Source organism: Lichenostomus cassidix, chromosome 19 (assembly GCF_008360975.1).
Source record: "Lichenostomus cassidix isolate B80296 chromosome 19, HeHo_3.0, whole genome shotgun sequence".
NCBI lineage: Eukaryota > Metazoa > Chordata > Aves > Passeriformes > Meliphagidae > Lichenostomus > Lichenostomus cassidix.
Genome location: NC_139499.1, coordinates 3,301,831 through 3,317,382, shown reverse-complemented (window position 1 = coordinate 3,317,382; position 15,552 = coordinate 3,301,831). Strand labels below are relative to the sequence as shown.

At 45.0% G+C, this 15,552-nt stretch overlaps 1 protein-coding gene across 5 annotated transcripts in view; it reads left to right on the top strand.

Moving 5' to 3' along the window:
• The window catches only part of CLIP2 (CAP-Gly domain containing linker protein 2), a 69,827-nt gene that overhangs the window by 43,174 nt on the left and 11,101 nt on the right, over nucleotides 1-15,552 (top strand). For 4 of the 5 annotated variants that reach the window (XR_014855864.1, XM_085078831.1, XM_085078832.1 and 1 more), the window contains exons 5-10: nucleotides 3,999-4,212; nucleotides 5,244-5,441; nucleotides 6,580-6,683; nucleotides 8,232-8,292; nucleotides 12,571-12,675; nucleotides 14,188-15,132. Coding sequence is in view for 4 of the 5 variants with exons in the window: in XM_085078831.1 (XP_084934957.1) it covers nucleotides 3,999-4,212; nucleotides 5,244-5,441; nucleotides 6,580-6,683; nucleotides 8,232-8,292; nucleotides 12,571-12,675; nucleotides 14,188-15,132 (1,627 nt within the window). In the remaining variant the exon portion in view is untranslated. The remainder of the gene's footprint in view (nucleotides 1-3,998; nucleotides 4,213-5,243; nucleotides 5,442-6,579; nucleotides 6,684-8,231; nucleotides 8,293-12,570; nucleotides 12,676-14,187; nucleotides 15,133-15,552) is intronic. The other variant, XM_085078833.1, reaches the window with a different exon arrangement.

Here is a 15,552-nt window from a genome sequence, read left to right as displayed (position 1 = left end):
CTCTCAGAACTACAGAAGACAAAGATTTGACTTTTTCTCCTCAGCTTAATGTTTTATTCTGTTCTTTCTGGGAACAAATATCCAGAGATCTGAAATGACAGTTGGTGGTTGCTTTCTGTCCTTGTACTAATTCTGTAGTGCGACAGGTGTCTGCTGGTTGATCTTACCACCTCGGACTCCACAGGCACCTCCACTCTTTTATTTTCCAAAAAAGCCCTTGTTAGTACCTATACAACTAGGCAGTGACATCTCACAGGCTTGCTGGGAAGCTCTTTCTGTTCATGTGGAATTTAGAGAAGGGAATGACCCAGGCTTTGGATCTTGAGCTTGGGGGTATTCAAATCTGAATTATACAGCAGATCTTTGACCCTGTTTCAAACACAGGTGCAGCTGATTCCTTGTCCTACACAAGTTTCTTAACTGGGAAATACTGTTGGTTTCTTGGAGCTTCTGAAGGCAATCTGGCTTTAGAGGTGAAATTTATCTTTCACAGAATTAACTAGGTTGGAAAAGACCTTTGAGATCATCAAGTCCAACCTATGACTTTGAAACTGAGGAGCTGAGAGTTCCTGCCTTGTTAGATTTCAGGTTCTGTAATAAAGGTTTCTTGTGTTGGGTCAGTATTGTTTTGTACAGCAGCCATGTGCTTTCATTTAAATTAAGAGAAAAGCTTCCTTGTTCAATGTCAGGGCAACAAAACAGTAAATGATTGGCAGCAGATGGCTGGGTTTCAGCCTGTTCTCAAAATAAAAGAACCAGGATGTTAGAGAATAAATCATGAAGTGAATGCAAGTCCCTGCCTTCTTTATCATGCAGTTCAAACTATCTGGAAGATTAATGTTCAGGATGCTTGGAAATGATTTATTGTCTCTGTACATGTGGAAGGTGTGAAAGGCAGATGTGAGTGTAGTGCTGTCTGCCTCTCATCCTATCTCTTTTGCTGTGTTTTGAAAATCCAACTTTTGGAACTCATCTGTCTTCTGAAACTGCTGCATCTTGGCTGAGGCTGTTCTGGTGTGTGCCCTGTCTGCAAAGGCCTCTCCTTTGTTTCACACTGTTTAGAGCAAGGCTGCAGCATTGTATGTGTCTGTCCTTTTTAGCCTTCATCCAACCTTTTGATTTCCTTGTAGCATCCTCCCATTTCAAGTTTGTAGAAGCTAACATAGTAAAACCAACTCCCTTGGTGCATGTAGGCACCGTGTCAGTGTTCCCTGTTTGCTGTGGCAGCATGGAATTCCTGATGTTCTCCTGCCAGGATCAGCCTGGGCAGATCTGTCCAGGATTCTGCAGTCTGTGCTTTGGTGGTGGTTGCCATCTAGTGAGCATCCTTGGCCTGGCCAGTGAGCCCAGAACTGCCTGCTGCAGCTGCAAAAGGAGAGTGGAGCCAAAACTGCAGCTCGAGACACTGGAGGCTGGTGGGAGCAGGAGAGGCAGCATGGAGCAAAGGACATTATCACCACCTTTGCTGTCACAGGCAGCTCCAGCTGAGTTGGTGAATTGGCTGAGATTTGTGGTGAGTCACTGATTTTCCTGCAGGTTCAGGTGTGGATGTGCATCAAGGGAAGGCTGAAGGGCTTTCCCAGCAGCTGTGGCTCTTCAGTGGAGGCTGCCTGCAGGCCCTGCATCCGTAGCAGTGGCCCAGGGGACAGGGTATCACTGTGGGGAGCTCCTCTGTACATCAGATGGTGCTGATTTGCACTGAGGTTTGCTGCAGCTGCTTTCCTGTCTGCACAGGAGACTACAGAGGTGCTGGTGTGGTTTGGTTTGGTGTCAGTTCCACAAAGCCAAGCGAGTTCCATGTACTCATCTCTAGCAATTTAAACATCACCTGCTTATTTTGATGTTCTCCTTTTTCTGCCTCTGCTCCAGTGGGAGTCCTTGCCCACTAAACTGCCCAGACCTTTTACTTTTGCATGGTTTGTGACATGTCAGCCTTGGACACTGGAAGTTTTTCATCTATTTCAACATTTCCTGGGCTGTTTCCCACCTGCAGTTTGCATTGCCATCACACCACCATTTTTCTTCCCTGTTTCCTCTCTGTAATGTGAGTATGGAGCTCCTCCACACTCAGTGAGAGCAGCTCTTGTTTTTCAAGTAGATTTTTTTACTGCCAAATGTTTTGGACCCAATTCCTGCTTCTGAACCATAAAAGTTAATTGCAACCACTTTCAATCTGGACTGAAAGAAAATGGGCAGACATAGTGATGCAAGTTTGGGCTTGCTAAGAGCTGTCAGAGGCTTTAAAGGGAATTAACCTTTGGGATTGTTGTGCAGCCACGAGTACCAGTCTGTGCTTACACCAGGCAGAACTGTGGAAGGGGCTGTCTGTGCCTACTGGAATTTGGGGAAATGATGCTGAGCAGGGCTTTGGCAGGTTTGCAACACGTCAGCCTGTGGTATGGCTGGTTTTCCAAACCCAAGGGCCTGTGTTGGCAGGCTGAGAGGTTTGGGGTTGTAGGGGGGTGGTTTAAAGTTTGTTAGAGAAAAAAAGAGTTTGAGCAGATGTTTGAAAGTTAATTTTATTCTCATCTGGCTGGAGATCAGGCTGTTCCCTGGCCTTCCAAGCACACAAGGGTCTGCCTGTGACACAGCTTTATGGCTGCCAGCACTTAAAAATAAAAGGGAATTGGGGAAACAGCTGTTCACATCTGGAGAGAGAGAGAACTTGTGCTAGTAAAACTGGATTTGTGTAATTTAGTCATTAGAACCTGTTTATTTTTATGTTAACATAGGACAGATTGTTTTATGTCCCAGTATTTAGTCCCATTCTTGCTGTGAAGCCTGTGAGAAAGCTTTTACCAGGAGCTTTTTGTGTTGGCTGCTCCCCTGAAACAAGGGATACAATGCTGGAGGTGATCTGGTTTTTCTTGCTGCAGTGCAGCTGGCCAGCAGCAAATGAACCCTGGTTTATGCTGGTCAGCCCAGGCCCTAAAGGAGTTTCCAGGGTTTTACACTGTGTTTTGGTTCATTTTTATTCTGGAAGAGGGCTCTGGAGAGGCACAATCATTAGGCTAACTGCAGTTGTGGAAGAGAGCTTGCACTGTAATTATCTGATCCTCCCTTTTCCATGCTTGCATCTTTCCAAATTTGTTTGCATAGAAAACAGTTTCTCTGCCACCCAAAGGAGGTGGCACACACTGGAGTTTGCTGTAATGGTATTTTTAGCCTCAAAGGTTTGAGTTGCCATTTTTCTCCTGTTTAGGTAGGAAAGATTTTTACCCTGCAGAACATATATACAGCACTGTGTGATTCAGATCTTTTTAAGTGACACAGAGTCACAGGGTGGGTCAGGCTGGAAGGGACCACAGTGGGTCATCTGGTCCAACCTCCCTGCTCAGGAAGAGTTATCCCAGAGCACATGGCATAGTATTGTGTCCAGCTGGTTCTGGAATATCCCCAGTGTGGGAGACTCCACACCTTCTCTGAGCAGCCTGTCCAGGGCTCTGTCACTGCACAGGGAAGAAGTTCTTCCTCATGTTTAGGTGGAGCTTCCTGCCTGTGGCCTCTTGTCTCATTGCTGAGCCCCATGGAGCAGAGCCTTGTCCATCTTCTGACATCTCCCTGCAGACACACTTTACTACATCACTATCTTCAAAGCAGGGTAAAGAGCACACCCAAATTTTTAGAAGGTTGGTTTGTTGGAAAGGTTGTTGGTAAAGGAGTGCCTGTGCTCTGGTTGTGTTTATGTTCTGGGATATGTGCTCTCCAGGCTACCAGATGTGTCTTTCCTGACATCTTATCAAAGTGCACAGCAGCTAGTGCCTGGCAATTACTTCAGGTCTCCCTGCTAAAGCACCACAAATGCAAACATGGAAATTGCCAGTACTACAAGTAGGAAAGGAGAATAATCCAACCATTTGTACACAGGAAACAATGTCACAGCAAAGCACTCAGAGATGAGCTGTGGGCTGGGGTTTTGCTTGGCAGTGCCATTCTGCAAGGCTTGGGTGAGATGGATGCTCTGCCACGTCTCACTTGGTGCATCTCCTGTATTCCAGGTATTTTCAGTGCCCACCCAAGTTTGGCCTCTTTGCTCCCATCCACAAGGTGATCCGGATTGGGTTCCCATCCACCAGCCCTGCCAAGGCAAAGAAGAGCAAGAGGATGGCCATGGGGGTGTCAGCCCTGACCCACAGCCCCAGCAGCTCCTCCATCAGCTCTGTCAGCTCGGTGGCCTCATCAGTGGGGGGCAGGCCCAGCCGCAGTGGGCTGGTAAGTAACTCCTGTGTGGAGCCTGTAAGTAGCTCTGCAGCCTCAATCCACCTCTGTGACCCAACTCCACAAAGTGGGAGGACTGGGGTTTTCTTCCAGTGCAGCTGCTCCTTCACCATCGATGAGATGAGGGGAATGGAGTGTGGGGTGGTGTTAACCACCTCACAAATAATTTCCCTCCATGGACACCAAGCAACTGTGACCATTGAAGAGCCTGACCTGTGATTTGCAGTGGGATGGATCTCAGTTCTGCTGTCAAAAGCAGGTTTATAAAGGATCCCTGCAGAAAAAGGACACTGTTTCCAATCCCATGTGATCATGCTGCTGCACTGACCAGCTGTGCAAAGCTCCTGCTGTGACTGTCTTACTGTGGAGAGTGACAATATCCTGGGTCACCTGCCTGGGGTTTTGGCAGGTGCTCAAGCATGCAGAAGGCAGAGCAGGGAGTGATATTATTAAAAGCTTTTCACGTTGGCTGCTCCCCTGAAACAAGGGGATACAATGCTGGAGGTGATCTGCTTTTTCTTGTTGCAGTGCAAGCAGTGCAACACCATCTTTGCTGTGGTATTGCTGCAGAACACCTGCAGCCCTCTTGGCTGGGGATGAGGGTGCAGTGTCAGTCCTGGGAGTGGATCAAATAACCCCATTCTGGTCTCCACTTGAGATCAGTCTGCCCAGCTGAGCTCACTGTTTGGGATTTCATCAGTGCAGGTCATTTATAAAATGTATGTAAGAAGGCAGATGACACAATGCATGATAATTTTTCCTGACTCAGTTCTCACCCCATGTTCTGTCCTTTGGGAAATGGTCCCTTTCATTGCAGTGCAGAAGAGCAACTGAGCTTGTGAGCATTGTCCAGATGTTTCTCAGAGTTAACCTCCCCTGTAGGACCCAGAGCTGGAACTGCAGCTCTGTTCAGCTCAATAAATGATCATTAGGTGGGCAGCATTCCAGATTTAATGGGGGACTTCAGCTATTCTAGACTGGAAAGGACACAGCTTTACCCCATCTCTTTTTAATTCTTTTCCCAGCTGACAGAGACCTCTTCTCGATATGCCCGGAAAATCTCTGGCACCACAGCTCTCCAGGAGGCACTGAAGGAGAAGCAGCAGCACATTGAGCAGCTGCTGGCAGAGCGTGACCTGGAGAGGGCTGAGGTTGCCAAAGCCACCAGCCACATCTGTGAGGTGGAGAAGGAGATTGCCATCATGAAGGCACAACACGAGCAGGTAGGAGGTGATAGGGCTTTTTATCACTAGCTCTCAAATATTTGAATATTTTATGTCCCCTGAAAGTTTCAGATCATAATGTTACCCCTGTGTGTGAAACTTGGGCTCTGAATTTCTGCCTTTTATGTGGTAAGTTAAGCTGAGGCTCTTTCTCCACTCTGCCAATGTCACATATACTACCTCTGCCCCGAGCCAGGAGTAGGAAAACAGCTGTGCTAGATAAGAGGCAGTAGATAGTTTGTGCCTGGTGGATCAATACATTTCAATGCTGAAATGCAAGTGGAAGGCAAATTTGTTTCCCTAAGCCAATGAATCTGGCTGTGGCTGTGACTGCATTGCAGTGATTTTGTGGTGCTGAGAGCATCAGCTCAGTTCATATGCCACTGCTTTCCCACCAGAGAGGATGTTTTTATCACATTAATAAAGTCAGGAAATCTGGAAGGAAAACAGGCTGATCATACTAGGTTGGTTTTTTTTTGTTTGTTTTGTGCACAAGCATTTGTACAGAGGATTTTTTATGTATTCAAATGCTTAAAGAGAGTTGTGTTTGTGCTGTTTGTCAGTATGTGGCTCTTCAATGTCTGCTGTTTTCCTAAATTCCTTACTCATGCTTATAAACCCGAGTGAGCTACCTGGGAGCAGGGATGGCACTGTATGTTTGTGTGGTGGGTCACACCTGCCTGTCAGGAATGCAGGAGAAATTGGGAAATCCATTGCAAGCTGACATTCTTTTTGTGTATCATATTTTCCAGTAATTACCAGTAACAAATTAATTAACAGAAGTCTGAAATATCTTTCTTGCTTCATGAGTGGGGCTGAGATGCACTGGTAACCTCTGACCAGATTTTCAAAACTTTTCAGGCTTCAAGTTCTTGACTGTAATCAGAGCTGCATTCTCCAAAAGGTTCAGGTCAGAGAGGCACTGAAGCATGGATCCAACTTACAGCTGCTGCAGACTGAGCAGTTTTTGTTGTCTTGATCCTTACATCCTAAACTCTTTGAAAAGTGTGCTCCTACCACAGCATCCTCTGAAACAGATCATCAGAACTTTCTGTTCCCTAGTTCTGACCCTTTCTTAAACAGCTTTGAACTTCAGACATGCCTAACTTTCGTGTCTTGGGCTCATTTTTTGTTCCAGTATGTCACAGAGGCAGAAGGAAACCTCCAGCGAGCACGAGCCTTAGTGGATGGGATGCAGAAGGAGAAGATTGAGCTGTTGAACCAGCTGGAAGAGGAGAAGAGGTAAAGTACTGCAGGAATGGATGGGTGTGAGGGAGGTGAAGTGATGTGTGGACAGTGATAAAGCCTTCAGGTGGTTTTGGCTAAAGGATACAGTATGGAGTAAGAATTGGATCATAAATAGGCATGTGCATGTTGGGCTATCACAGACCCTCCTGTACAGCCTGGATTTGCTAAAGACCCCTTCTTCCCCTCCGGTTGTGATGTGCTGATCTTGAGGATGTTCTTTGTGAGGAAGGGAAGGCAAACTGAAGTACAACCTTACTGTAGTGCTATTCACCATCTCCCCACATCCCAGAGGCCCCATCCATGCATATATCATGGTGCATACATTTCCTCTCTGGATAAGAGTAAAGATCTGCCTGTCATTCTTGGAGTTCAGTTGTTCCATGTATATAATTAAAATCTTCAGTGGGAATAGAAAAACATTTCTGTGTATTAAATTGTAATGACTGAAAACAGTGTTGATTTCAATTGACTGATGCCCCTCCTGAGAATGAAATGTTCTTTCATGCCTAAGTCTCCCCTTACTCCTGGTAGGCAGCTCACTTTCCCAGTTCCAGGAGGCCTTTTAACCCAATACAGCTGAGTTTTCCCCTAAATATCAACAGATGCCTCCCTCATCTAATTAGAGGAGGTTTAGACAAGGAAGCTTGTTTATGAAGTTAGGTATGTATACTGACAGCTATTTTTATCTGTAACAGAATCAGAGTCCTTACATCTGGCTACCAGCTAGACATCCTCAGTAATTTTTTTTATTTTAATCAGTAAAAAGAGAGGAGCTGAGTCTAGCAGAAAATTGAATTATTTTCCACTGTTACTGGCTTCTCTCTTCCTAAAGAGAAGAGTTTCCTCAGCATGTCTGTGTTAATGTGTGTGGTTTTATGTGCATTTCTCCATGACTAGCCTGTACAATCTGTGGGGAAGGCCAGTCATGTCAGGGTAGCTCACAGTTTCCACACTGTGGAAACATTAAACATTGCCCACCCTCTGCCAAGGAAGCAGAGGATCCAATTCCCTTGGAATATCTCATATGGACTCTGTGCATTTGGCACAGGAATTGCCCAGTGCTTGGCTGCAGGATAATAAGGTTTAAATAAACCAGTGAAACCAGGTTGTGGTTTGCTTGTTTTCAGGATCCTGGTGTCGGAGAGCAGTAGTTGTGTGTCTGGGAGGATGTAGCTTGCAAAAAGGCCACATTTGTGTGTGGAAAGCTGCTTACAACTGCCCTGCTCTGTGGGTCTGGCTGCTCAGTTTCTGCTGAGCTGTTTGTACCCAATGGTGGTCTGTATCCCTCCCTTCTCAGACTTTGGTTCTGCAGGCCATGACATGATTTGTTAATATTAGGTAGGTGGTTTTAGAGCACAAAAAGCTTATCAGTAATTTTTGGGCAGCTTTTCCATTTGTTGCTAATTTTCTCTCCATTGATGGTGTTGCAGTAATCCATAAAACTTGATGAATAGTGAAAAGACTCATGTGCAATGGCTGCTTAGACAGAGGGGGCTGAGCTGAGTGTTCCTGATTGCTCTTTGTGTCCATTTCATTCCCCAGGAAAGTGGAAGACTTGCAGTTCCGTGTGGAGGAAGAATCCATTACAAAAGGGGATCTGGAGGTAATTCCTTATGATCTTGCCCAAATGTGGGGTCCAAACCTCAACCTGCATGTGGAGCCTCTCTTGAGTAACTTCTGCCACCTTTTGCTCCCCTCTAACAATAGTTTATTGATGGCTTTGGACCTGCTGTGAGCACCATGGTGTAAACTGGGAGGATTGTTCTTTGGTGTGGTGCCCAATGACTATTCACACTTGGGGTTGCCTGGAGTTAATCTGTCATTCTGAGTTGCTAAGCCATGTTAAAATCTGTATCTGAATATGTTGGAACATATATTTTTCCACTCTAGAAATGAATTGACTGTTCAATTCCTGTCCCTGCAGTGTCCTGCTATCAGCATCTAATGGGCACACCATCTCCTGGTTGGATGCTGTTTAATTCCAGCCAAAATACTATGTATCCTGAGGTATCCTCATGTGGAGTTCACTGCCCCTGAGTGTGGGTTTGACACTAGGATTGACACCCTGTCACTGGGAAGGGCTGTTGCTCAGAGTGATGCTGTCTCAGTGAACATAGTGCAAACTGTATGATGTTGGGAGCTTTACCCTTGAGTGGGAGGCTTTTCCAGGAGGAAAAAAAGAAAATAAAATCTTTCTGTGAAAGCAAGGCTCTGCCCTCCACGTGTAAATCAAGGGAGTTGTTCTTCTCTTCAGCCACAGTGCCACGTTAGTAACAGCCAGAAGTGTCAAGGTGTTCTGTGCTTCACTGTCACTCACAGCTATAAAAGCCCAGGGAAATGGGAAAACTAGGAAATGGATATGTTGCTATGGCTGTGATCCTGTTGGCATAAATGTCTTCATCCAGCAGCTGAAGGAGATGTTTGATAGGGTGTAAATTAGCAGTGCACTGATAGCAGACCTTCACTGAAGTACAGCAAGTGCAGTTTCTGCCTGTTCTGTGGGTGCAAAATCAAATTTCTGTTCATCCCTGAGCTGGCAGCTTTCCCCCAGTGCTTTAGAGAAGGGTGGTTGATCCATCCATCCCCTTTGAGAGCAGTGAATTGTCCTTTTGTAAGCTCCAAATGTTTAAGCCTGGCTGTGCAATGATGGCAATGGGACCAGGGTTGGCCACATGGTATATCTGGATATATTTTTTTTAAAAAGCCAACATGCTTAGCATGATGATAAGCTTCTAAGCTAAGGGTTCCCATTCTCAGTTTCGGACTTGCAGTCTTAGATTTAATTTTCCTTTGGGCTGGGAAGGAATTATTTTGCAATGGGAATGTGGCCAAGCTTTCAGCAGGCCTTTATGGTCCTGTCCTCACTTCCATGCTTGTCTGTACAAAAGAACAAATAATTTAGAAAAGCTTGATTTCCTCTGATCGAGGGAACTGGCATGCTCTCCATGAGTCCAAGATCAGTACCAGCACAGGCATTGGCAGAGGGCTTGTGGCCAATTTTTACATCCTGTCTGGCATATTTGCATGCTCAGACTGAATTATTGACCCACTGGAGTTAATTCTCACCTTCCAGCTTTGTTGGGGAGACAGTTAAGATTTCTAGAAGCAAGTAACTGACTTAGAGAAAAAACCCTGAAACCTCTTATTGGAAATCAGGAGGATAAGTGACCTTCATGTTGCAGTGTGTTTCCTGGGAAATGGTTGTTGATATTCTTTGTGTAAAATCACAACAAAGTGGCTGCAAGCACAGCCCTTGGCATCCCTCTCTAGAGCTGAGCTAGCCAAAAGGAAAGTCCAATGACAGTTATCTGCTTTCCTCTGATCTTTTTAGTCCTCTTACACCAGCAGCTCTTCCAAGTAGTCCAAGGGGAGGGTTTATTTTGAGTTAACAGCCAGTAACAGACATGATGACAATGGTAAGACCAGATTCTCTGCTCTGTGGTCCCTGGCTCTGGGCTTTCTGCTGAAGGCTTGGCTAAATCCCTGCTATTTGTCCCAATAGCATGTGTGTTTTGAACAAATCCAGGCTCTTGGGTATTGAGCATGGCAGGCAGTGTCCTTGGAAGCAATTTGGCCAAAGAAATCCATGTGTTGGTGGCCTGAAGGCATAAATCAAGGTTATGGACCTCTGATAGAGGGGTTGTGGATTTAGCCTTGAAATGTAGTTGTGAATTCAACCCACCTTTAATCCTGGCTGGCAGCTGATGCTGTAGTGCTTTGGAAGATCAAAAACAAATGCAGGAAAGGCGTTTTTTGTGGAAGACCATGGTTTATAGGAAGTATCAACCTCATCAAGGAACTCTGTCATGCTCATCTCCTGGATCCTGCAGTGTGCCTTGAATGCCAGAGTCAGTCAGTTTATAATTTGTGAACAGTAATTCAAGGCTAATGGCTACAAGTAAATCTGAAATTCATATCTGTGCTTCCTCAAAGGGCAGAAAAACTTTGGATTTGAGGCTCTGACTCATACTGGCTAGTCCTAGCAAACCATTTTACATAAAATAATACCGGATTTGATGTAAATAAGATTTAAGGACTGTAAAAGAGTTGATCTAATTTTTTTCCTTTTTTTGCTCTCTTTTCATATTTTTTTTCCAGAGTTGGAAAATAGGAGGATTAGTAGATACTGAGCAAGAATATCAGGAGGGACTGAGAGCTTGACTGGGCACTTGTGTTAACCTCAGAGTCTGGAGAGAATCTCTTTGAGAAGTCCAGAGATGAGTTTTGTAATAGGTCAGCATCTTCAGGTAGCAAATATCTGATGTGCAGCCACTAGTTAATTAATTGGTATCAATGGAATATTTATTCCTGTAAGTAAAATTAAGCCTGGAGTACCATATTGGGATGTGGATCTTTGGGCTTTATAGGGAGTAGAATTAATTTTATTTAATTAATTAAATGCCCTTTTTTTTTAATTAGGATGCAACCAGCCAACTTTTGCACTTAAGTTATATAATCTGGGGCTTTGATAATATTTGGGCTCTTTAATCCACATCTTTTTTCCTCCTCCTCCAGGGGTTAAATAAGGCACATAAAATACAGAGGCATCTGAATATAACTGGCAGTTACATCAGCATCTGGGAATATATGTACAATGACATTTGCTAGCATAAAACATGGATTTTTTTAAAATTTCAGTTTCTATCATTTGTACACAACTAGCCAAGCCTTGCTTTATTGTAGAGAAGGGCAGAGAATCCTGAAAACTGGTTCCAATAGAAAGAGGAGGGAAGGAAATAATTATATGGAAAATGAAGGGCAAAAAATTGGGGTAAAAATGGTTCTGAGCAGGTTTGTTTGCTTTTTGTTAGATTAATTTTTTTAATTTGGTAGAGTAATTAAATTTCATTCAAAGGAAAATGTGGGTTTTATAAGCTAAAAAATGTGAAGCCCAGAGTGTGCATGCACTTTCCTATGTCTCCTCTCCTCTTTTATTTATAGGGAATTTTACATGATATTACAGTGGTGCTTGTGGAGTGCTGAACTTTGCCACCAAGTGCAGCTTTGTGGTATTTCAGCTTCAAAAGTGAAGGGCACTGAAGCAATGCCCAGGGCCAGTGCTCCTGGATTTCAGCAGATCACATTAACTTCTTGTGCTTACTTTAATCATTTGTCAAAAAAAACCCAAAAAAACCAACCCTAAAAACAAATCACCAAGTAAACAAACAAAAATCCCAAAACCAACCAACCAAAAAACTTCTGTTTTCTTGTGCCAAAATTAGTAGGGTCTTACCATACAAAAATCACTTTGAAATCCATGTCAGGCCTATTCAAACTCAGAGCACTGATTTATAGAACAGTTTGCTATCTCAATTCTCTGATTGCTTCAGTGCAGGGTATTTTTGGTTTTACAAAATGCCATGTACAGTATGACCTGCTTTTTTCCCCCCCACTTAGTGCAGGATTCACGCTGTCTCCAGAGCAAAAAGAGGATGGGAACTTCCAACTCTTTTCAGTCTACCTTGTGATTCTTCTTGAGGACAGATGTGGAGAATCATTGCAACTTCTTTGCATTCTCTGTGTTTACAAGGGCCTTGTACTGGTGGGAGCTTTGATTTTTAGGAGGTGTCTTCAGCTGATGCAGGAAAGCACTGAAGGAGGCTTCTAATGCAGAATGATGTTTTCCCACCACAGATTCATTTTCTCATGAAGAGCCACAACGAGTACCATGTAAAATCCCATAGGGACTATTTTCTGTTTGGTTGGATTTTTCCTCCTTGTTTAGATCTTTATTCTCTTCCTGTTGTGAACTGCCTTTCCTTGTCTTGTACACTGGAGATGATGTTGCAGCCTTCTCTTTCCCTCTCTTTCTCTCTCTCTCTCTCTCCCTCCCTTCCCCTCCTCCCATCTCCACTGTTCTTTTCTCCCTCTCTGTGAGCAGACTCAGACGCAGTTGGAGCATGCCCGAATACGGGAGCTCGAGCAGAGCCTGCTGTTTGAGAAGGCACAGGCTGAGAAACTCCTCAGAGAATTAGAGGACACCAGGGTAATGGATCCCCACTTGCCCTGCCTGCAGACAGCGCTTGCCCTGCCTTGGTGCTCATGACGCCTTGCTTTGGGTTTCTTTCTTTTGGTTTTTGTGGGGTTGATTGATTTTTTGGCTTGAACTTAAGCTTCCCTGAGTTTTTTTGTTTGGTTTTTATTTGCTCTCTCTCTCTCTCCCAGAAATGGTAGTATGGTATGATTTCTAGCTTTGCTTCTCGTTAGGGGAACTTGTTTCTCAGATTGAGTTTGCTCAATGCTCTGCCCCATGCCACCATCTGACACATGAGCTCTTCACAATTCATTTTCCAATTAACATATTCCAATAATATCCACACCCTGCACAGTTCATCCTGTCTCAAGGCCCCCCCAGGCTGTAAGAGGAGCTAACATTGCAATCAGCATTCCAGTCTCCCCTGCCAGCTGTGGGAGCTGCCATCTGAAATGGAAAGCACTGCTGAATGCTCTGATCCTTGGCTGTGCCTGCAATGGGACAGGTTGCCCAGAGGAATCCTAAAAGCAGCCAGATGTGGAAGGGGCTTTTTCATGCACATGTGGTGTGAGAAGCAGCAAACTTGCTGCAGTGAGCTTGTATCTCACCAATGGGTTTGAGAGCTGTAGAAAACACAAATGTGAGGGTCTCCAAAAGGTCTGGATGGTTTGAAGCTCCCTGTGCCCATCTAAAATAATGACCACCAGCCTCTTGGGCTGGTGGCTGCTGGGGAAATGGCAATTGAAATTGAGTGGAATTGATCTCTTGGGTTTGGCTCAGTTTCCTTCTTTCTTTGGCCTTTTTCTAATATTTCATCCTCTTCTCCATCCATAGCTGCAGCACCCTGAACTCCCTGTGACTCGCAGGGAGTTCAGCCCTGCCAGGTTACATTCAGATTGCAAGACATGGATCCATAGCCCTTAAGCTCAGTGTGTACCATGGCCAGATTTATTGTCTTGCATCCTCTAGCCTCCTTTGTTATTTTGACTTTGCTAATAAACTCTAACAAGTACTTGTGTAAAAATCCCTTTTCCTTTTTACACCAGGGTAAATAAATTCTGTTACAGAAGTGAGGTCTGCAGGCTGAGGATTGCTGAGCAATAAAGGAAACATGATATGCTTAATGCTGGTTTTGATGCTTGTGAAATTCCTGCATGTGCAGTCACATCTCCTCTGTGCATCATCTGGCAAGATGCCTGGTCTGGAAACATAATGCCCTTCCAGGACATTATTTTTCATAAACCACTGTTGCTCCCTAGTGAATTTCAAGGGTTATTTCCAAGATGATTTTCTGTGGAAAGCGAGAGGTTTGTATTAGGAAAAATAAATTGCAATTGGCACAGACATAATGGTGCTGGTTACCCTGGTGCAAAACTGTGCTCAGGTTGGAGGGTGCCAGGTGTTCTTTCCCTGTTTATTTAAACCTTGACTAATGTACTTCGGATTTACTTCCACGCTTACTAAAGGGGAAGCATGCAGCAATGAGAGCTGGGCACTGACTTTGTGTTCTCTGTCGTGTTGCAGTTAACCACAGTGGCAGAGAAATCCAGAATCCTGCAGCTGGAGGAGGAGCTGAGCCTCAGGCGCAGCGAGGTGGATGAGCTGCGGCAGTGCCTGAGGAGTTCCCACCAAGCAGACACCCCTGAGCACAGCCTGGGCTTGCAGTCAGAGGCTCTTCGGCTGCGGGATCAGCTGCTCTCTGCCAACAAGGAGCATCAGAAGGAGAGCAGCCAGCTGAAGGAGAAGTACGAGAAGACGCTAAAGAAGTACCAGCAGGAGATTGAGAAGCTGAAATCTGTCAACGAGAAGTACTCGCAGGAGATCGTTGACCTCAAGCATAAAGTTCAGCAGGCCACTAATGAGAACATGGGGCTCATGGACAACTGGAAGTCCAAGTTGGACACGTTAGCTTCTGACCACCAGAAGTCTCTAGAGGACCTGAAAGCCACACTCAACTCAGGCCCTGACACCCAGCACAAGGAGATAGTGGAGCTGAAGGCAGTGGTGGAGAGTATAAAGTTGGAGCATCAGCTTGAGTTGGAGAACCTGAAAGCAAAGCATGACATTGAGACAGCTGTCCATATAAAGGAGAAAGAGAGTCTCAAACTGAAGTTGCAGGAGGCTTTGGATGAAGTGGAAAAAAGCAACAGTGACTGGAAAATGCAACTGGAAACCAAAAGCAGTCAGCACCTTCTTGAGCTCCAAGATGTGAAGGACAAGTGTCGAGATGCTGAGCTGAGGGTGCATGAACTGGAGAAACTTCATGGGGAATACACAGATCAGACAGAAGCAATAGCATTCTTGAAAGAGCAGATATCTTTGGCTGAAAAGAAGATGTTGGACTATGAAACGTTACAGAAAACAGAAGCCCAGAGCAAACAGGAGATCCAAAGATTGCAGGAAAAAGTTCTTGTCTTAGAGAACAAGCTGCAGTCCATGGAGGCCCTCCATCCTTCCCAGCATGCAAATGTATGACTTCAGGGTCATTTTGCTGGTTTATTATCACTGTTGGTAACACCTCAGCTGCTGCCTTGTGCAGTTTTCTGAGGCCTCCAATATCTGGATGTTTTTTCCTTCTACTGACAGTGCTCTTTCTGCACTGTATCTCCATGCTGAAGGTGTCCTTCCACTCTAGAAAGCCAATGCAGTGGGACAATTAGGAAAAAGGGGCAAGTGGGGCTACATCTGGGCTTGGAGGCTGCTGTGGCAGCAGAGTAGGGCTGTTGTGGTTGCTCAGCTCTCATCCATCTCATTCTGAGCTGGAAAACCATCATTCCTACAAAATAGTTGTGTTTCTCCAACTTCCAATAGCCTTAGTGTGCTATTGGGCAAGATTCTGTAGGGGTGGTAGGAGTGTAGGGTGGAAGAAGAGTCAGCCTTGCTCAGCAT